The sequence below is a fragment of the Apis florea genome, unplaced genomic scaffold, assembly GCF_048593485.1.
Source record: "Apis florea isolate Af1SG1 unplaced genomic scaffold, ASM4859348v1 contig_1794_pilon, whole genome shotgun sequence".
Taxonomy (NCBI): Eukaryota; Metazoa; Arthropoda; class Insecta; order Hymenoptera; family Apidae; genus Apis; species Apis florea.
Window position 1 is genome coordinate 896208 of NW_028256482.1, and position 22535 is coordinate 918742.

The 22535-nt window shown below is 26.6% G+C and overlaps 2 protein-coding genes across 3 annotated transcripts; both read left to right on the plus strand.

Moving 5' to 3' along the window:
* Positions 1-296: 296 nt before the first annotated feature.
* LOC100863694 (uncharacterized) lies at positions 297-3379 on the plus strand. The gene is made up of 8 exons (XM_031917409.2): positions 297-416; positions 498-615; positions 869-1130; positions 1528-1644; positions 1736-1826; positions 2826-2971; positions 3054-3186; positions 3252-3379. The coding sequence occupies exons 1-8, from the start codon at positions 414-416 to the stop codon at positions 3300-3302; spliced, it is 921 nt and encodes a 306-aa protein (XP_031773269.2). The 5' UTR covers positions 297-413; the 3' UTR covers positions 3303-3379.
* A 12763-nt stretch (positions 3380-16142) lies between these two features.
* LOC100863577 (uncharacterized) lies at positions 16143-20650 on the plus strand. 2 transcript variants are annotated; one of them, XM_086913121.1, is made up of 9 exons: positions 16143-16286; positions 16596-16715; positions 16787-16904; positions 17098-17344; positions 18703-18819; positions 18914-19004; positions 19991-20136; positions 20215-20347; positions 20416-20650. In XM_086913121.1, exons 1-9 carry the CDS (start codon positions 16143-16145, stop codon positions 20464-20466), a joined length of 1167 nt encoding a protein of 388 aa, XP_086769247.1. In that variant the 3' UTR covers positions 20467-20650. The 2 variants fall into 2 exon arrangements, with proteins under 2 accessions (XP_086769247.1, XP_086769253.1); XM_086913127.1 differs by lacking the exon at positions 18914-19004 and having other exon boundaries at positions 18703-18823.
* The last annotated feature ends 1885 nt before the right edge of the window (positions 20651-22535 follow it).

Here is a 22535-nt window from a genome sequence, read left to right on the forward strand (position 1 = left end):
GCCTGAAACAAAAAAATTTCTTCCTAATTTTTTTCTTTTCTCTTTATACGCTTATATATGCTAATTGGCCAGATTTTGTGTACACGTGTAAAAAGAAAATATTAAAATCAATATCTACGTTTCTACATTCATATCCACACTTTGCTTCTATTTTTGATTATATTTTTGTTTTACAATAAACTGTAATATTATACATATTTTAGAACGTCGATTAATTAATAACGGTATTTAAAATATTATACAATCATCACAAAATCTAATATCTTTAAACTCTACTCTAATTAATAAATTTTTAGATTGTGTCACTTTTAAGATCTGAAATTACCTTACGAAACTGTATTTTAATATTGTCTACGACTTGTCCACTTATAATAACTTTGCTACGATATATAAGCTTCATAATATTTTTTCCTATGGTGAGCAAATATTAAAATTATATTGGACTTTCTTATGGAAAAATATTATTTTCATGTCACCTTTCTTTTTCTTTGATATAGATAAAACATTTATTTCAACATATCGATATGGAGGAAAGTATAATACAAGATTCGGTAGAAAGACGGATACGAACGAAATACATCGATGATTCTTGTCACATGATCGAAATATTTTTATGTAAGAGATGTGTAAATTTGATAATATCAATTTACATTATTATTATTATTATTATTGCAGAAATATTCCAAAATATTTGTTTATCTATTATAATATATTTAGGTTTTTATTAAATAAATATAAAACTATAATATTTGTAATGTTCTTTACTTTCTAACAAAAATACCAAATCTTTTAACATTTTTACGAGAATGATTTTTCAATGATGTGAATTTATTTCGGTTTGAATTATATTATTGAATGGTTTTTCTAGGGGTCACGTATACAACTATTGCATTCTACGGTATGTTATTATTGTATCCTATAATATTGGATTTAATAATGCCTTTCAATGAATCTCGTATGTATAACTATCATTACTTTACATTATTTTCTGTCAATCGAACCATTTATTTTTACATCTTATGCTTGGATTATATATTTGTTATTACATTTGGATTATTATCTATATTATGTACGGAATCGATAATCGGCCTTTGTAGTTATCATGCAGGAGTGTTGTTTAAAATTATTAGGTAAGTAAAGTTCGCATAATGCTTATCGTGTAATATATATTAACGATTAATGTATCTACATTTTTTTTTTAAAATATAAATTAACATTCATAGAAATTGTAATTGATTGTAAGTAAGATGGCGTAATTTTTGTAAATTTAATACTGTTTGAAGTATTATATATATTTTTCTTATATAGAATATTAATATTCGGTACATGTTGTAATGCATTATACAGTATAATATAATTAAATCCAGCAAATTAATCCATGTAATATTACATACTTGAGTCATTAAGTACAATTTTTAAGGAATTACATGTTTTAAAGATTATACTATCACTTTTCGATCACTCAAATGTACAAATATACATAATAATAAATTATATATGTTTTATCTAGAAATCTTATGTTTTCAGCCATCGAATACAAAAGATTATCGCTTATTTAACCACGTTTAATCTCTCATCGAAGCAAATTGACACGAAACTCGGGGAACTTTATCGCGTGGTGGATATCCATAATCAAGCTATCCAGTTGGTAAATCAAAATATGATAATATTTTAAGTCGATCTCGCAGATACTCGTATTAATATTTTATTTGGAAATTTCATATGGCAATGGAAGACTTATCAATATCCTGATAAATAATTCTGGGAAACAGTTTTTGATATCTGTTCTTCTAGCCGTAATTTCGATGGCCATAAGTCTGCATCGAGTAAGTGCTTTTTCTTTAACATACGATAAACGAATTTTATAATGAATTGTCAGGATGTTTTAATTTAATTCACGATTAAAATTCCTTAAATTATGTATTATTCAAAATAATTTTTTTATATAGAACTTGTGTTTGAAAAGAAATATCTTTTGGTAGCTCTTTGGTTTTGGTCAAAATGAAGATTTTTATCTATCTGATGTGTATTTTTTCGAAGATAAAGTTATATAGAATCGTAGTCTATTCCAAATTTATTATCCTAATTTATGATTTTTGAATAATAATTCAAGATCATTCATCGCTATTCGACATTTATTATCATTAATTAGTGGAAATTTTTAACTTATTATTCTATATTTTAAATAACAGTCCACATCGATGATTTGTCCTTTTCTTAAATGACATTCTATTCTTTCAAAAATATCGCAATTAATTTGGAAAATATCCCTTAATCGATTCTTCATATAACGATTAATTCTTCGTCGAAACTTTTTCATTTACATGTCACTCTAAATAAAAATTTCAATGATATGGAGTAACTTCGATAAAAATATTTACATCGATTAAATCATATTATTCATCGTTATTAAATGATTTAAAATCTTCCCAAAATTTTAACAATTTAAGTGATTTTGAATGATTTTAGATTACAATCTTGACAAAATACATATAGTTTCATTAAAAAAAAATCAAAATTATCGTCACATTTCCAAAAAAATTTTAATATTATATGACGGTCACCATAACACGATTACTTCTTACAAAATGTTTTATAATTTTATTTCTTTTCTGAAATAATGCACAATTCAGAAAAAAATTATGCGAATAGAAATTAATCGAGACATCCTATATATCCTGCAATGATTTTGCATAAGATTTTTTTGAATTTGTCGAACGCACAATAATGAATACAATAATAAACCAACAATAAATAATAGATCATCAACTTAAAAATTATTATATCGTATTGAATATACTAAATATTTCTTTTTAATGTTTCAGTTGGTAAATGCGATTATAATTAAGAAGGATCAATTCGAAATTTTTCTCTCTCTTATAATTTTCACCAATCAATTGGTGTTTATATTTTTATGCAACCATAGTGCTCAAATACTTGCAAACAGCAGTGAAGAATTTTTTCACGAATTGTAAGTTGGAATTTTTATTCGTGAAATTAATTACAGTAACAGTAAAAAAAAAATATAAATATATATATCATTCATTGGACAGATATATATCTGTGTGGTATTTTGTACCGTTAAAAGTACAAAAGATTTTATTACTGATCATGACAAGAAGCTCGACGACATGTGCGTTTCACATCTTAGGTGTGTTCGTTCCATGTTATGCAGGATTTATAACGGTAATTTGTTTAATTACGAATATCAATTTTTCAATTCGAAACCAATTAAAATTGTTTCATTTCAGATGTTAAGCACCTCGTTCTCATATTTCACCGTGATATACTCGATACAATAGGATTGATATATATATATAGTATCATGTTAAATATAATATTAAAATTAGTATCGAAATAAACAACTATTATTACTTCATTTTTATTCTTTATTTCGTTGTTTCTTCTTGTTAATATTTTCTCAATTAAATATTCTATATACTTGAATTGCTTATATTTTTATTTTATTGGGTTTGTTGCGATACCATTATGATTAGTTTAAAATTACTATATCGTACAAATATTTCTTAATTGTGAGAGAAAATTTCATTTTTGGTATGATCATTTATATTAAATCTATTGCATAACTCTCATTTCGTAGCATTAGAAAATCTTTATATTCGGAAAACAAGTATGGACAAATATTATAAGAAGAAAATCATTGCGATATATTCGGATAGAGATGCAGTTTTTTTTTTTTTTCCTACACTCAATAATTACAGTAATTTTTAGATAATGGCAAGTTTTACATGAATTTATTTTAAATCGCTTCGTTTTAAATTAATATTATGATATAGGGATGGGTTTAAAGCATTGATAAAATTGACACATTACGAGGATAATTTTAATATTAATTTCATTCTTTAACTAGCATTTTTTGTTTTGCCTTATGTTTTCATCCATTCGTTCAATACGAAGAAAAAAAGTAAAATTGTTAATTTTATCATAAATTTAGTTACTCTTTTCTTTAAAATACAGAAAGCAAAAATTCTGTATGTTATAATACAGCATAACTTTTTCCAAATTAATTTTGCAAGGATTATTTTATCGAAGGAAATATTACAACGAATCCTAGAATTGACTTTTGAGAATAATATATCAACAAGATGAAAAATTGCAAAAGACAACATTTAAAAATTACTTTAGACCAATAATTAATATTACCATTCGAGCTGAACACATTCCTTTTCATTGATCTCTTCTAATCTCTTCTTGTTGAATGAGACGACGATAACAAAGTACTCACAATCGAATAAAGTAACGATACAAGTGAGGAAGAAGTTGTCTTGTAGAGCAACCGAAATATGCTATTCATCGTAACAAACTTTCATTCTCTCAACACTTGGAACGGAAGAATAAAGAAAAGAATGAGAGAAAATAAAGATAAGTAATTCAAACGAGAAATTTAAAAACTGTAATTTTCTCGAAATCAATTATAAAATTGATCCGATTCTAATTTATTGCTACTATACTGTTTCTGTTACAGAGAAATTATATTTGGAGAATAGAAAAGCAGAAAAATAATTGCGTAAATAACACATTAAGGTGTAGTCGAATGATTCTTCGAGTTCTATCTGACTAGAAAGATGGACGTATTCGACAAACACTTATCGTACTGTGTTGAAAATCTTAGGATTATGGCCGTACAATAACTCGATTCACGTATGGATTCAGAGATTATGGATATTGGCATTATTTCTTGGCAATGTAATATTTCAGGTGATAAAAAATTACAATTTTTCTTTGTGTAATTTATTACATTTTTATTTAAATGGTTTATAGGATAGGATGTCTATTTATCACAGCATAAAAATATTCTCTTCCTTGAAAGAGTAATATATATTTATTGTATAATATTTATATGAAATAATGTATTGATGCAATTATTTTAAATTTGTAAATAATATACATATAAACATATTGTATAATATTTAAAAGTTATCATATTTTGACGTACACAGTTAATATACACATACAGCATAATTTTATTTTAAAAGATTTTCGTTTAAAAGATAATTTTCTAAATAAATGAATTCTAGAAATCGTCGATTATAGAATTGTTTTTCATCAATATACATATATATATATATACATATCATTTAAAAAAAAAAGGATTTAAAATTTAATTCTACATTTCTTGCATATTTTCACATATAGAAGCATCTTTTTACAGAATTTATTTGTATTAGAAAGTTTAATCTCTCTTATCTTTTTTGTCAATCAATTGACAATAATATTCTTCTGTAACCACATTTGTCAGATAGTTATAAACAACAGTGAAGAATTCTTTAAGGAATTGTAAGTTTGAATTTTTATTTCGTTAAATTAATTTTTAAAAAAATTTGTAAAAAGAAACTATGTCACTACTCTTTCTGACAGATACATTTCTGTATGGTATTTTGTACCGTTGAGGGTACAAAAGATTTTATTGCTCATCATGACACGAAGCTCGACCACATGTATGTTTCACATCTTGGGCATATTCCTTCCTTCATGCTATACAGATTTTTCGAAGGTAATTTGTTTAAATAAATACATGATCACCGAGCTGATAAAAATTGCTGCATTTCAGATGCAATAGATGCAATAGAATCGATGGTATCCTGTTAAACGTATTAGTATCGAAATAAATAATTATCATTATTCTTCATTTTCATATTTGTTTATTCTCCTTGTCAATATTTGCTCAATTATTAAATATTAATAACGATTTTCTTAATTTATATCATTTCGATACCGTTATAAACAATCTAGAATAATTATCATTCTGCAAATTTATTTCTTAATTCTAAGAAAAAGTAACCATCTCATTTTTGATATGATCCTTTTCACGCCATTCAGAAAAATGATATTAAAAATATATATGAGAAAAGAATAGAATAGATAGAAGAAAATAAGAAATATTGATACGATTTTTCAAAGAAATGTTTATTTGTAATTTTCTTACAAATTCCGCACACTTACGTAAGATTTTAAAGATAGAAAATATATTTTCTGGTGCTTAATAAAATATTCATTCTCACTTCTTCTTTCCATTCTTCCTCCAATACGATGAGTTTTTCATTTCGAGATATATATCAGTAAATCAAAGTCTAATGTTCAGATTCTAAAGACAATCGTTTCCTCCCTTTTCTCTCGTTTTCAAAACTTCCTCGAATTGTGAATGTATATTCACAAATTCTACAAAATGAGAATTTTAAAATTCTAGTACAATATCAATTATCGTAACAAAAAAATTCATTTCGTTAGCATTAATTGATAATTATTACTATTGTTCAAATGTAATTGCAAAAAACAAATAATATTTGCAAAATTTATGTGGATCATTTTTATATCTATTATAAAATCAACATATATATAATAGATTACAAAAACTAATATCTTTTATCTTTTTCCATTGATTAAATACCTACAACACCATCGATAGGAACAACGAGAAGAATTATTTATTTATTTCATTATTAAATTTATTGAAAATAAAATTCATGTAATATGGTTTATTTATTAAAGTGTTTCTCCTCGTTTTATAAATTTATCGAACAGCTTGAATTTTATTTTCAACAGTTTAGTAGTAATTTGCGAGCGAGTACAGTTCCCTGTTTCTTTTCCTTATATCTTTACTAGCAATCGAAACGCAGTATAAAAGCCTTCACAAGCCACGCTTGCGCACCAAATGCCTTGCGTCGAATCACCATGGAAACTATCGCAAGGGACGCGACTCTGCCCATCCTTCGAAACCGCCCTCCAACGCGACCATTGATTCTTCCAGCCCCCTCTTAGTTTGTTGTAAATAATGATTGGAGGAAAAATTAAGTCTTTTAAATTAGATAGAATTTAGCAACGATGCAATTTACATGAAACGAAGAGGGTTTATGTTACGATTAGAATCAAGTAGATCAATATTACAGTAAAATTAAAAATCAATATTAAAGTAAATAATTTAAGTATCATTCGTTCATTTCAAATTCACAATACAAATAATTATACAACCATAGATGGATCTTTCGAGTAATACTATCAGTTCAGGCATTTTATTTATTAATATATAATTGTTATTTCATATAATTTTTTATATAATACCTTTTATATTAATATTATTGATAATTAATTACGTTTTTTAATCACGTGTATATTGTTAAATTATATTGAATTTTATCAAAATATTTCGTACGTACCTTACGTTGTATTATTCTACGTACAATTGCGAACAATTTCGTGAAAAATTAAATTAAAAATAATAAAATTGCTCAAACGTTAATATTAACGTTCTGCAAATAATAGTTTATTAGTAAAATTCAATATATAAAAATTACTTTAAGATAATTATTTTAATTATTATAAATATATACTATTACATTATTTTTTTAAAAAAATCAAACCTTATTGATCTCTTCCAATTTCACTTTATCACTCGTGTTGAATAAAGTAACAGTAACATAAATATATAAATAAAAATGCATCGAAATTTCCTCAATATCTGAAAAAAAAAGAGAAAATAATAAATAAATAAAACAACAAAGAACATTTAGAAAACGACAATAAAAGTTTTTTATTACAAATAAAAATCAATATCTACTATGAAGAAAAGAACGAACCGTCTCTGCGCAGACAGTATATAATATCGATCGATTGTAATTTACCTCAATCACTGCACATTATATCGTTACTGACATGAAAGGAGCGTAAATAATATATTAAGCCGAGGTATAGTCGAGTTCTGTCGACTCGTCAGAAAGATCGAAATAAATAGAATCATATTTATTGTAATGAAAATTATTGAATCATGGCCGTATAATAACTCGATTTATATATGGATTCAGAGATTAAGATTAATTGAATATTATTTATTCATTTATTTATAAATATATTTTGAATTTAATATCGATATTAATGGCTTAATGCACAAATCTTAAGAATATAATAATAAAATTGTCGTAAAAACTTGTAAGGTTATCGATCATTTTTTCCTCGATTCAGCGAAAAATAACCAATATGAACGAATATGATCAATATATAAATATTTTATTGTTATATCATAATATTATATATAATTGAATCCATGCGTGATTTCCGAAAAAATTCAATCTCACAATTGAAGCAATATAATTAGATACACGGAGAAAAGATGAATTAATTGTTATAACATTATGGAGTTTGTGTATTTGCGAATATATTTATATATATATTATAATTATTTATATATTTAATTCTTTTTTTCTCTCAATCAAACTTTTATTCTAAAAAAGAAAAACAAAAAATATAATCATTTCAATATGAGGAAAATATAATTATAATTATATAATCACAGTTATTGATATTTCATACAAACTTTGAATTCTTCATTCATTCTTCATTCTATATTTAAAATTTTTTTTAATATATTTTTAATACATTTATCATTCATAAATATTTAAAAATATGGCATATAAAATTTATTGTTAATCAATCACAATATAATATGTTAATGTTTTGATTATGCAATTTTATTTTGCAATTTTATAGATATAAGTTGTAAAATGAAAGATAATTGAAGAACTATTAAATTCTAATTGTAAATATAATTAGACCTTCTGAGAAAATAAAATTGAAATAAAACTTTTGTTAAAATTATTTGAGGTTATGATTAATCCTCAAATAATGTAATTATATCTTTATATCTTATCGAATAATTGTGCATTAAAACTCATTGGTAACATTTCCTTGATCAATTCCATAGATCCTTTTGCACCTATGCGATAATTAAGAGTTTTCTAATAAGTAAGTCAAAGAATCATTTCACTTCCTTGAACTTGATTTATTTTACAAATATTACTAATTCGACATTTTATACAAATTGGCGAGATTCTAATTGTATTTAACTATTATACGGAACGTAATATATTTTTCTATACTAAATATTTCTAAGATACGTTAAAGATGATTTCACGAGAGTCTATTAATTTCAATTATGTTCTACTACGACTGTTTCATTGGGGCAAAACTATCAGAACTAAGACCTATCTCCCCCTTTACTCAAGCCAATAAAGAATCGAGAGTGGGGTTCGAGAGGGTGGAGTCATCTCTCGGGAAATAACCAATCCCGAGTCACTTTCCTCCAGTGCGCCTGCGTGCGAGATGGAGAGGGGATACACGAAGACAACTATCAATGGACGGTTACCTAGCAACGACGGTTTTTCCGCTCGGTCAGGCCTGGACAATGACACGTTACTGGTCTATTGTTATAATTAAAGAACTCTCCAATTTTCCAAGTGTTTAAGAATAATCTCAGGACTAACAAATTACAAAAATGTCTTGTCTATGTCAGTCTTAATATAACATCATTCATTATTTATTCCATCATTCGTAAAATCTAATTGTTCTCAAGTTGTTCTTTGAGTCTCTTAATTTTATTGAGTTTATGAATATATTACAATTGTAAATATATTCAATCTATTTATATTTTTCTCTCAAACTTTTAAAAAAGACTTTAAAAAAAAAAGAGAAGAAGAAAGTGTAATCGAAGAGCATAATCATTTCATCGTACAAAAAGAAAACGTGATGCTTTACAATATGTTTTTAATTTCACAGTTGTCAAACTGTCAACTGTCACTTTGTATTATCCAGTAAATTTTCAATTCTTCATTGTTTATGTTATTATGTTATTAAAAATATGGCATATAAAAAAATTTATTTAATTATTGTTTCCTAATCTTTCATTTCTGAGGAAAATAATTAACACGATTTCAACATCTCGTAAATAATCTCGTGAAAGAATCATATTCTTTTTCTTTCTTATAAATTAAACTTAGTTAATTAAAATAAAGAGATACCAAATTAAAAATCATTCGTTTAAAGAAGTATAAATTGTAACACTTTCGACCATGAAGACAACATTATACAGAGAATAGGAGAAAAAACTTAAAAAAATATAGGAATAGACTCAAATACTTGAAAGATAATCAAGGAATCTTAAATAATAGATTTAAAATTCCAAGTCTTTGTTTCAGATTATTCAAGTATCTACGTGTTCACGAGCATACATTTGTCCATTAAGCATAAATTATTCAATTGCATTATTAATACCAATAAATAATTAACGTGTTTTATGAATTTCTTCATCATTCTCACATCATGAATTATATAATTATATTATCTTACCACTCTGTCCTGTCACTGTCTGTACGATCGATAGTGAAGCTTTTAGAGCAGTGCAGTTTAACACAGTCCCCTCTCTGCTTGTAAAATAATAATTGAAAAATAATAGCAGATTCTTCGATAAATATTCTTCGAAACAACATGGATGTAATAGTAAAATCGTTTATTCGTTTACCCATAGCTTTGCTTATTTAATATAATAATATACTCGTCGATAATATATATTTTAGTAGATTTTTAATCTAAAATTTTAAGCATTGATTTCGCTAATTTTTAAAACATTGGTGAATTGAGACGATAGTTTTAGATCGAGTAGCGTCCATTCCATTAATTTCTGTAATTTTTCTTAATGTGCGATGTCTTCTTTGCTCACAGCTTCAGTGTTCCAGCATTCCTCATAGTTGATCTATGGCTATATGACAGTTATACAGCTATTTTCTTATCTTAGCTTCGAAAAGCAAAGCTGTTTTAAAACTATGAAAAGGAATGCGTACGTACGATTTCACCCATTGCTTGCAGCTCCATGGAATTAAATATTCTAAAAATTGATCGATCGATCGTTCAGCGTATTTCAGATCATTTAAACGTTCCACTACTTTTCCTTTCCGTAGAATTAAATTAGGTTGAATGATTGTTATTAAAGGAGTTAAAAAGTAGAAAGATCATTTTTTTGGAATTAAAGAAATTAAGGATAGAGATAACTGTAAATATAACAAAATTAATATGCGTCCTTCTCGCGTAATGGAAATTAATAAATCATAAATTGTAAGTTGCAATTCATATTAATTACAAGTAGGAAAACATAATTTATTAAACAAATTCTATAAAATAATTATTAAAGATCAATAATATTGGCAATTAAATATAAATATAAACTACATATTATCGGGATTAATTTTTATGACGGCTCTAATTGTACGATAACTACAATTATCAATATTCAAAATAATATTAAAAATAATAATTACAAATTGAAAGTTTTTGAAAGTAATTGCAATGGATGTTAATTACAATTGCATTATTAAGAAGACATAATTTATCAAACAAATTTTATGAAATAAAATTTAACAATTAATAATTTAGTAATTAATATTGGTGATATTATTAAATATAAATCATAAACTACATATCTCAGCATAATTTATATGACGATACTAATTGTACAATGACTACAATTTCAATATTCAAAATAATATTAATCCACAAGTTTTTCGAAAGATAAGAACTTTACTACTTTCAACGTTCTTTCATTTTATAAAAACGATCATAAAAAATTTCAAGATTGATATAAATTTCAATGTCACGTATCTGTTTTTAAATAAATCCAAATGTTTATGCTTTTTTATAGCAAAATTTAATTATACAAAAATTCACGCAAAGTGCAAAAAGACACAAAATATTAGAGAATATTTCTATTTCTATATAAGATTCATTTTTCTTAATTACATTTAATCACATAAATATCCTAATTTTAAGTTTGAATCCTGATGTTCGAAGAGAATGTTTATCGGTATGACAATAACAATTTCCACTAATATACAAGGAAGAATGTAAATCTTTTCTTTTCGAGCAACTGTCGAATACTGACTGATCACGTATATATTTCTCCAATTCTTGCACGTGCAACTACTACAAAAAATTGAAAGGAAAAAAAAGAAAAAGAGTTTGATCGACAGGTCCACACACGCACGAGAATATAATATTTTTCCATAAAATCCTGAGATGTATCTGCAAGAAAATTGCAGAAGGGAAATTGTTATGCAAATAGTCAAATAAATACGTCAATGCTTTTTCCATACCCCCTCTATATTTACCCTTTTCCCAGAAAAACGCAAGAGGTTGAGAAATCATGAGAATGCAGTACTACGACCTTGCAAAATTATAAGAATTAGCTATAGCATTCTCGGTTTATCTTCGCACAGATACACTCGATTGAAAATAATTCATATTGCCGCCATATATTTCATATTTTCCATAGCTGTGTACTCAATAGTGGTTGAAATATATTCGTTATAACATCTTACGTTACCATTGTTGCAACTTACATTAATTTCTTTTTAATTACAGTTCTCCCCCACTTATATGAATATCTGCACTCGCCATGAAATATTAATATACGATTCGCAACAACTCATTGTGACAATTATAAGTTTCGTGTCGTATACCCTTTTGCTTATCCAAAGTGAGGACGTAAGTGCTAGAATTATCTTATCCAAATGTTTCTTTTCTCGTTTTCTTCTTTAATAATTCTTACGGTAAAGTTGAAGGATTGGTTAAAAAAAGTAGAATTTAATTGGAATCAATTACGGGACAAAGAGGAGTTTAGAATACTTAAGTCGAACGCCCTGTTTGGAAAACGTGTTACGATTATCTAGCTCGGTAAATAAGAAGAGAGTTCATTCTTTTTGAAGAAATAAGAATATAATAATTTAAAATATTTCAGTTCTACAATTTTTCTTTCCGTTTTCCTGGTGATATGCTTCGAGATTCGCGTCGCTTGTACCGCGATATCTCGCAACAAGTATCGATCATTCACCACGTCCAATTTCTTCGAAGTGTATAAAAATAATTATTTCTATATTATTCTTCTATATTACTGCTACGTTTTTATTTTCTCAGTTTTTCTAAACCGTGATATCCTTTTCACATTGTGCACATATGTGGATTATATAAAATTGCTAAGGTAAGTGAAATTTATTTACTTCTTTTCGTACAAGGATCGTTGAATCTTATTACTTTTTTAGATACCAATTGAAAGAAGCCATCTCTGGAGAACGTTATTCGTGAAAAGATAAGAGAATCGATGAAAACGTATAACTTTATAATAAAGTTAGTAGAGATTTCCAATATATATATATATATAACATCACGAATAATTTTATTAATATTTATTAATTTTATTAGCATTTAATTTGATAAGAGATATCAACTATTGTTATTTTCCATATATATGATATTATATATCCTGTTTCAACGAATTTCCATTAATATGCCTCGTTATCGTAGGTGAATGATAAATTATTGTACAATTATCTAGTAAGCTTTACATTTTCCATATTTGCTTTCGCAACTTTAACCTTTAATGTGAATAAAACTAATATTATTAAACTTTTCAACTGAGACTGTACATGATATATATTTGTAATATTGTCGCTTCAGGTTTTCAATCAAGACTTCAATTACACTTACGTTATAAAGTTTTATGCAATTATAATATTTTCATGCTTTATTTTCCTCATCTACTACGTGTCGCAATGTGTTCTCGACGAAACGTTCGAGCTCTTTGAATACCCCTGAATAAGTATGTAACATCCTCGTTTGTATTACAATTCAACTTTCATAACGAATACAAAGTTAATAACAATAGGTACAAATTTAAATTCATTGTAATAATAATCAACATAATTAAATAATCACGTATTTAAATATTAAGATACCTTTAATTTCTTCGAAATCTTAAAATCTATTGGAAAATTGACGAATTCCCAGATTTTGCATTATTTCATTTCTCTTAAACATCAATCTAGTATTTTCTTCTAGGTACAACGCGGATTGGTACGATTTACCGTTGCCCGTGCAAAAATTATTACTTTTTATCATGCAAGGAAGAAAAAGACCAGCGTCGTTGTCAATTTGTGGAATATTCGTGCCCACGTACGAAATGTCACTTACGGTAAGAAGTCTATCTTCCTAGAAATTGTTTGAATAATAAGAGGACAGCAATGCATTTACTATATGTCCAACTAATTTGAGAATTATTTTTTATTGTATTCAAATGTCGTTCCATCTAAATTATTATATCAAGATTTATAAAAATTCATTCTAATATAGATTTTTCACATATAAAAGCAGTGTTTGAAAATTCTCTTACAATTCTCGAGTTATAATACAAAATAATTGAATTTTCATTGGTCAATTTTGCTTCTTTAAAGTGAATTTAGGAAAGAAATATATGTGATACATATCCACACGTGTGTTGATATTATTAGGGAATAGGTTGTAAAATGATTTGACTGAAAGTAATAGCAAGAAAGAATGTACTAAAGTAATAATAAACTACGTTACATAGATGCCTTTGTTCTACTACGCCGAGCTCACTGTCGATGGTTCAAGAAGGGGAATAAAGAAAACAGAAACTACGTTCAATGACACCCAATTCACACATAAATATACAAGATACTAACTTTCACTTTTGCATATATAAACTCAACAATACTATTAACACTAAAATGTTATTTTAGTTTTATTTTTCTTTTGAAATTGCGGTGTTTGGAAATTTTTATAAATATATACTTTCTAGTATTCGTTGTTGTGTTTTCTGTTAAGAAAATTTGAAATTTTCATTGCAATTTTCAATTATAATTAATCAGAAATCTACATATGCTTTTATTATATTTATAACACAATATTGGAATATCGAACAGATTCTCTGAATCTTTTTTCCTTCATCGAATCTTTGCATTGTCTGCAACAATAACTGTGCATTTCTTAAATCTTATCTTTTCTTCGTTATCGAGTATGTAAAAAATAAAATTGGAAATTGTCGTTTGTTAAAAATTAACGATTCATTTATATCACTAAAATAATATTTATATTCGTGTCTAACAAAAATACCAATAATTTTTTTCTTAAGGATTTCAATTTTTCTTCCAGGTGATTATTAATTTTATTATTTGCAAATGGTTTTCTGTGAAATTAAATGTTTCATTTCCAAAGATTTTTCGATAATACATCTTTTATCTAAAAAGCAATTCTTTGCATACAATGTAATTTTTACAATGTGACAGAATATGAAAATGTGTAATTGTTGATTGGCACGTTGAAAATTATATGAATTATTATTCTGTGTTTTATTTATATTTTTCGTTTTTTTTTTAAATTTAATATTAATTATTATTCTGGAAACTAGAATATTTTTGCACGGAATATAATACAATATTGTGAAAATTATTTCGTTATATTTGTATTTTTTAGCTACAATGCTGTTATCGTTTCACAATTGATTCTAAATTCATTGAATCCAAAAATAAAAAATTTTCTTCGTAATAGCACATTGAAGAATTTCTTGAGAATTTAAAAAGTTCGGGAAAAATTTTTTTAATCAGAAATAAATTGTTTTAAAATTTATCCTGCTTCTATTAATAATCTCTATATTATATATATTGTGTTTCAAGTTTATAATATTAGAAAAGTAAGTTTCTCTGTATTTCTTGTAAAAATTAATTAAAAAAAGATTACTCGTTTTTTTCCGTTCTATGCCTATTTGTTTAAAAGTTTTATAAAAATCTCTTCGAATTATGCTCTAAATGTATTCGTTTTTTGGTTACAAATTTATCTTGATAATAATAAAAATGTACCCACCGTTATTTATAATTCATATTCTCAATTTGTTCGATTTATTTTTTGACATCCTCAATTTTAAATCACGTGTATTCTCGATAAAATTTTATGAAAAATCAAATTAAAAGTCACACGATTGTTCTAGTGTTAATAATTAATGTGTTCCTAAACACATTTATATATAATCTTTTGCTTATTACCAATGTTTCAGGCCAAATTCATCCCTTTCTATTAATCTCCTCCTCGTTAAACGAAATGCAAAATATATTCTTATCTTTATTTTTACGAGTAGCAAAGTTATCTTATCAGGTAACCGAAAGATACTACTCGTCGTAAGGAATTTCCTTTTTCTCGACACCTGGAGAAAGGGGAGAAAAAATTAATGAAACCACGAAGGAAAATAAAAAAAAAAAAAAACGACAACAACGATTGATATTCGCAATTTTCTCAAAATCAATGTTTGTCGTGAGAAAACTCTTTGCAGAGGGTGTGGATAAAATCGATCGATTGCAATTTAGTGCGATTATTGCACATTATGGCGTTACTATTGCAACGATACCGTGAAGAATACGAAGAAAAATGATTGCAATTGTAAATAATGCATGAGGCCGAGGTGTGATCGAATGATTTTTCCAGTTCTGTGCGACAGTCGACATCCGACCAAGAGAATGAATGTGTTCGACTCGAAGCATTATCGTACGTATCGTACTATAATGAAAATCGTAGGATTATGGCCGTACAATAACTCGATTTACGCGTGGATTCAGAGATTATTGCTATTGGCATTCTATGTTGGCAATGTAGTATTTCAGGTAACGAAAATTACAGGTTTTTCTTGTGCAATTTTATCGTGTAACACGCGTTTATTATTATATTCTTCATATTTTTACAGGTAAAATAATCTTTTTTTCATTATTTATTTGTATATCTAATCGAAATTTGTGCAATTTCACTTTGAAAAATTTGTAGAAAATTAAATTTGAAAATATTTTTCGAGTGAATTATTTTTTCTCCGATTCTATTTGTGACTTTTTATTATTTTTGCTTATAAAATAAACTTTAGAGTAGAAATTATAACATAGCCATACCATTGTTAAAAATTAAGTGGAATACGTTTTTAGATTGTGTCGCTATTAACTTCTGAAATTACGTTACAAAACTGTATTTTAATATTGTCTACGACATGTCCACTTGTAATAGTTTCGTTACGATATGTAAGTTTGATATTATTTTTTCCTACGGTGAGTATAAAAGAAATTGAATTTACTTTAAATAAATTCCTCCTGGTGAAATATTTTTATTTTTGCCGTAGATAAAACTTTTATTTCGTCACATGCGTATGGAAGAAGCTATGGTACAAGATTCAATAGAAGCACAGATACTAGGAAAATATATCGATGATTGCAGCTGTATGATCGACATCTTTTTCTGTAAGAAATAACGTAACAAAATCATATCAATTTATAACATTACCATTGTCGCCGTAACCATTTAATATTCGAAAATATTTGTATTATTTATGTTACATTTAAGTTTTTATTATAATATATAAAACTATGAAATATTTTCTTACATGTTCTTCAACGTCAACTTTAAATATTGAACGATCTCTCCAAATTTTAGGGATGATTTATGAAATTATCGCATTCTGCGCTATATTGTTATTTTATCCTATAACGTTGAATTTCATAATTCCTTTCGAATCTCTTCGTTACGTTATATTATTTTCCATTAATCAAACCATATTTATTGACATTCTACGCTTGAATTACACGTTTGTTATGATATTTGCAATATTATCTATAACGTGTACGGAATCAACTATTGGACTTTACAGTTATCACATAAGCATGTTGTTTAAAATTATAAGGTGAGTAAAATTGTATTCATGACACTGTTTAACAACTGCATTTACAAAATTTCTTCAATTCGTAAAATTACAATTCGCAATCTTCATAAACGTAATGCTATTTGAAATATTATATTTTACTTCTTACTACGTAGAATATTAATATAACGTGTTCAAAAGAACGTTGACGAAAACAGTGAAGCATGATTTCAAGCGACTTATCTTTATCCAAATTTTCATTTCGGTTTTATTGACAAATGATTAACGAAAAATGGCCAATTAATGGCCATTAATCATAGAGCGTGTCAATTTGTCACGTTGCGCAATAGTATTGCAATAGTATGTATCGTCAGTCAATCAATCAGACAATTTTCCATTATTTAGAAATTTTTAAAAATATTAAGTTGAGTTAAAACTGAGTTATTTCGTGATATCCAAAGTGTCTTTTCTCTGTAACACCAGAGAAATTAATAAAAATTCTGATTAATAATTTTGAGATTGACGACGTACTATTCCTATCAATAATAATAAAAATCATTGCTATCTCAGCAGCAGCTGGTAGTAGCTAATTTTTTTTTTTTTTTATTTTAAAGCTAAAGATTTGCTCTTTACAATGACACCGGAAAGAACACCATTTAAATCCTTTTTAAAATTAAGATTGAGAATAAAAAATATTAAATAACGTAATTCAATGAAAAATATGAATAATATCAAAATGAAATTTGGTGCAAATACGTATCTAATACAGTTGTTTCGATCAAAAATTAATGAGATTAAAAAAAATAAAATTGTAAATAATAATAATTCTTCAGCAATTTAGAGATTGAAAAATTTAAAGCCATATAACTATGTTAATAATTAGAAAATGTTCAATTAATTATCTGGATAAAAATGTTTTCATTTTGAGGCTACTTACGAAAAGGGATTTTTTTGCTTTCGAGAGGTAAATACTCCACTGTGTGGCGCTAGTGATTTGTGTCATCTAACATTACTGTTATAATAGCGTTTATATGTTTTGTCGTTAATAATTTGTTATAATAAAATCGAAACGAAAATTTTCATGATAAAAAGTTGCTTAGAATCATTTCAAGAATATTTAAAATTTGATAAAACCTTATCAATTAACTTTTAAATATGTATAAAATAACAAAATTTTTAAAATTTATATTGAAAAAAATTGAAATAAATATCTATTATTATTTTCTTTCGACAAATTAAAATTCTTCTCTTCTATATTATCTAAATTAATCCGCCAAAATTTAAAAGAAACTCAAATATTTTATTGATTGATTTTTTTTGAACGCGATAAACACAGTAAATTTACAAATTGTAAATTATTTTATTTTTCTTAAGGAATATTTTTGTATAAACGCTTTCAGCCATCGAATACAAAAAATTGTTACGTATCTGGCTACGTTTGATCTCTCATCGAAGCAAATTGACTCGAAGCTCACGGAGCTTTACCGCGTGGTGGATATTCATAACCAAGCTATACAGTTGGTAAATTAAAATATAATAATATTACAAGTTCCGATATTTATACTAACATTTTATTTGTTTTATTGTGTCAATTTCATATGGCAATAAAAGATTTATCGATATCATGACAAATAATTCAGGAAAACAGTTTACGTTGTCTGCACTCCTAGTCGTGATGTCGATAGCTATAAATCTGCATCGAGTAAGTATCTCTTTTTACATTATAATGATAAACGAATTCTCGGTTAATATATCGAATGCCTTATGTTAATCCATGCAATTATTTCTTAAATAATGATGATTTATTATTATGATGGAGGTTTTTTCTCGAGATGCTTTTTTTTTTATATAAAACTATATGTTTATTTAACGAGGATCGTCTACTCTGAGATGAATTGATCGTTCGAATTATGGTTTTTGAACGTCATTTAAGATTATTCGTTACTTTTCTATATTTGTTATTATTAATTAGTTTTTTATATCCTTCATTCAAAAGAAATAGTTTTGCACATTTATGCAATGATTTTCTAAATAACAGTTCCAGTCTTTCAAAAGTGTAATTAATTTGAGAAATAATTATGCGAGTCTTTGTATATATTGATTCGTTTATATTAACTGTAAAAAAATCCAAATACTATGGAATAGTAACTTTGATAAAATATTTACATCGATAACTATTCATCACTATTAATGACTTAAGTGCAGCGAAGAAAAAGAAATCATACGCAAAGCAAAATTTTAACAATTATAAATAATTTTGAATGATTTTCAAAGATCACATAATTGGGCCAATGAATTCGTATTGGAATAGATTACAATCCTCCTAAATACTTTTTAAATACCTTCTTCTTTTAAAAAGTAAAGATATCAAGAAAATTTCATCGTAAAGCGATCTCTTATAATATAATGTATAAAAGTATACAATATAAAGTATAATATAAAATATAAATTTCATTTGTAACACTTTTTTTTTTAAATAATGCATCATTTCGAATATAATTGCACGAATAGAAATTATAATGCGTAATATATAAGACTTGCGTAAGTCTTTCTTGAATACTTTCGAATTTTCTGAAACATACTAAATGAGATACTTCGAATTTATAATTAATAAAAAAAATGTACCAATAAATCAAGTTAAAAATAATTGTATCTTATTGAGTATATTTGTTTTTTCTCGTTTCACAGCTAATAAATGCGATTACAATTAGGAACAATCAATTAGAAAGTTTAATCTCTCTTATCTTTTTTGTCAATCAATTGACAATAATATTCTTCTGTAACCACATTTGTCAGATAGTTATAAACAACAGTGAAGAATTCTTTAAGGAATTGTAAGTTTGAATTTTTATTTCGTTAAATTAATTTTTAAAAAAATTTGTAAAAAGAAATGTCACTACTCTTTCCGACAGATACATTTCTGTATGGTATTTTGTACCGTTGAGGGTACAAAAGATTTTATTGCTCATCATGACACGAAGCTCGACCACATGTATGTTTCACATCTTGGGCATATTCTTTCCATGCTATACAGGTTTTTCGAAGGTAATTTGTTTCAAATAAATACATGATTATCGTTTTTATTCAAGCTAATAAAAATTGCTGCATTTCAGATGTTAAGCACGTCGTTCTCGTATTTTACCGTGATGTATTCGATGCAATAGAATCGATGGTATCGTGTTAGACGTATTAGTATCGAAATAAACAATTATTACTATTCTTCATTTTCATGTCTGTTTATTCTCCTTGTCAATATTTGCTCTCTTAAATATTCTATAAGTATTTTCCTAATTTATATACCATTATAATCTAGATTCTAATTCTGCAAATTTATTTCTTCTAATTCTAAAAGAAATTAAAGTAATTCCGTTTCATTTTTGATATGATCCTTTTCACGTTATTCAGACAAAAAGATATTGAAAATATGTGTGAGAAAGAGCAAGAATTTTCTTACAATTTTTTTACAAATTCTGCAATTAATTCAATCAGTCGTTTGAGAACTGAAGACTTACCTTATTGCTTGAAGAAATTTTTATTTCATTATACTTCCTCTTCCCATTTTTTCCTCAAATGTAATAACGAGCTTCTTCGAGATCTGTATCGGTAAATATATTTGTCTAAACTGAATGGATATTGCGGAAATGTGCTGACCGAACTGGTGCTATTACTCGAAGAACCATCTACTTTGAGCGAACGAATGCAATCATTGCTGAATTCTATCTATTCTATCTCTCTTTGTTGTTGCAGAATGAAATATTCATTTATGTGTACAATGAAATTTTGATTAGTTCGTACTTATTTAAAATATCATCCAGAGTCTTGATTGCTTGATTATTCTTACTAAGAGTATAAATACTCTTAGTAATTAAATAAAATAATTTTTCATCAGAGAATAATTCGATAATAATTTTCACTTTTAATGCAATATGTATTATCAAAAATAACTCTCGATAGAATAATTTTGTAATAAGAATTTTCTCAAATATATTCGTATTCTTACATGAATTTTGTATCCTATTCTCGATGTCTATACCATTCCATTAAATTTCTTTCTGTCTCTTTTTAAAGTTATTAGATAATCAAAATTCCCTCCAGGCTTTAATTCATCCAAATTATTTCGTCCAAGTTTAAGCCAATTAAGTTAATCGAAGTTCCATACTTCTTGATTTCAATTCATAACACATAAAGTCTAAATTAACTCTTTATATTGCACAAATGTAATACCTGAACCGATGCTATTACCCGACCATCTACTACTCGTAGAATTGTATTATCGTTACGAGCGAACGAATCTAATGATTCTAAATGTACTCTAATGCGAACTGTATCTTGTATTGCTGAATTCTATCTGTTCAGCATTCTATTTTATTCTAACTTAATTTCATCTAGAAGACTGTCCCTTTGCTTTTTCCTCCAATCATTATTTTCCGTGAAAAAAAAAAAGATTGGAGGAGCCAATAATCGCGTTGGAGGGCGGTTTCGAACGACGAGTGTTTCCAAGGTAATCCGTTGCAAGGCGCGCAAACGTAGTGGCTGCTAGGTCTTCGTTTAAATCGAAGATCTGGAAATCTTACGGAACTTTAACCCGCTCGTAAGTACAGAATATTAAGTGATAATCATTTATCGAAGTTTTATTCGAAGAAAAATATCATATATAAACGTAAAAAAGAAAAGTAGTATAATTATTTGTATAATCATGAGCTCTGAATGAACTGATTTATTCTAATTACTTACTTACTGAATTCTATCCAACTCTACCTCCTCCAATCATTATCTTCCGCGGAAATAACTAAACTAAGAAGGGATTAGAAGAGCCAATGGTCTCGTTGGAAGGATGGGCCACGCAACGATCGAAACCGTTTCTATGACGATCCATCGCAAAACATTGGGCGCTCAACTCGTGAAGTTAAACTATTGCTGTTACATCTTCTCTTCGATTGCTAATGAAAATCTGAAAAAAAACGTTAACCAAACTATTGAAAATGCTGGAGCTATTGGAGTCTGGCCTAGCTTTCGTCTTAATGCATCACTCATCTTGAAATCGTTCGAGCTTCTCCATCATTTAAATGACTCGACTTAGATTGATCCAAAGATTTCTTGATCCTGTCGTATGCTTGATGACGCCAGATTTTACAGTTTCAAGGTGTGCATAATCCATACGCTATTGTAGACAGATTTTGTTTTCTTAAGTATTCTTTGATGCAGCGCTGTCAGAAATGTTGTGTCATCTAAT

What these genes read in the sequence shown, in the direction of transcription:
- LOC100863694 (XM_031917409.2), top strand. An exon ending in CATGATCGAAATATTTTTAT is followed by an intron (nt 616 to 868) that starts GTAAGAGATGTG and finishes TGGTTTTTCTAG; the next exon opens with GGGTCACGTATACAACTATT. An exon ending in GTTATGCAGGATTTATAACG is followed by an intron (nt 3,187 to 3,251) that starts GTAATTTGTTTA and finishes GTTTCATTTCAG; the next exon opens with ATGTTAAGCACCTCGTTCTC.
- LOC100863577 (XM_086913121.1), top strand. Translation starts at nt 16,143, where the DNA reads ATGAATGTGTTCGACTCGAAGCATTATCGTACGTATCGTACTATAATG. An exon ending in TGATATTATTTTTTCCTACG is followed by an intron (nt 16,716 to 16,786) that starts GTGAGTATAAAA and finishes TTTTTGCCGTAG; the next exon opens with ATAAAACTTTTATTTCGTCA. An exon ending in TAGCTATAAATCTGCATCGA is followed by an intron (nt 19,005 to 19,990) that starts GTAAGTATCTCT and finishes CTCGTTTCACAG; the next exon opens with CTAATAAATGCGATTACAAT.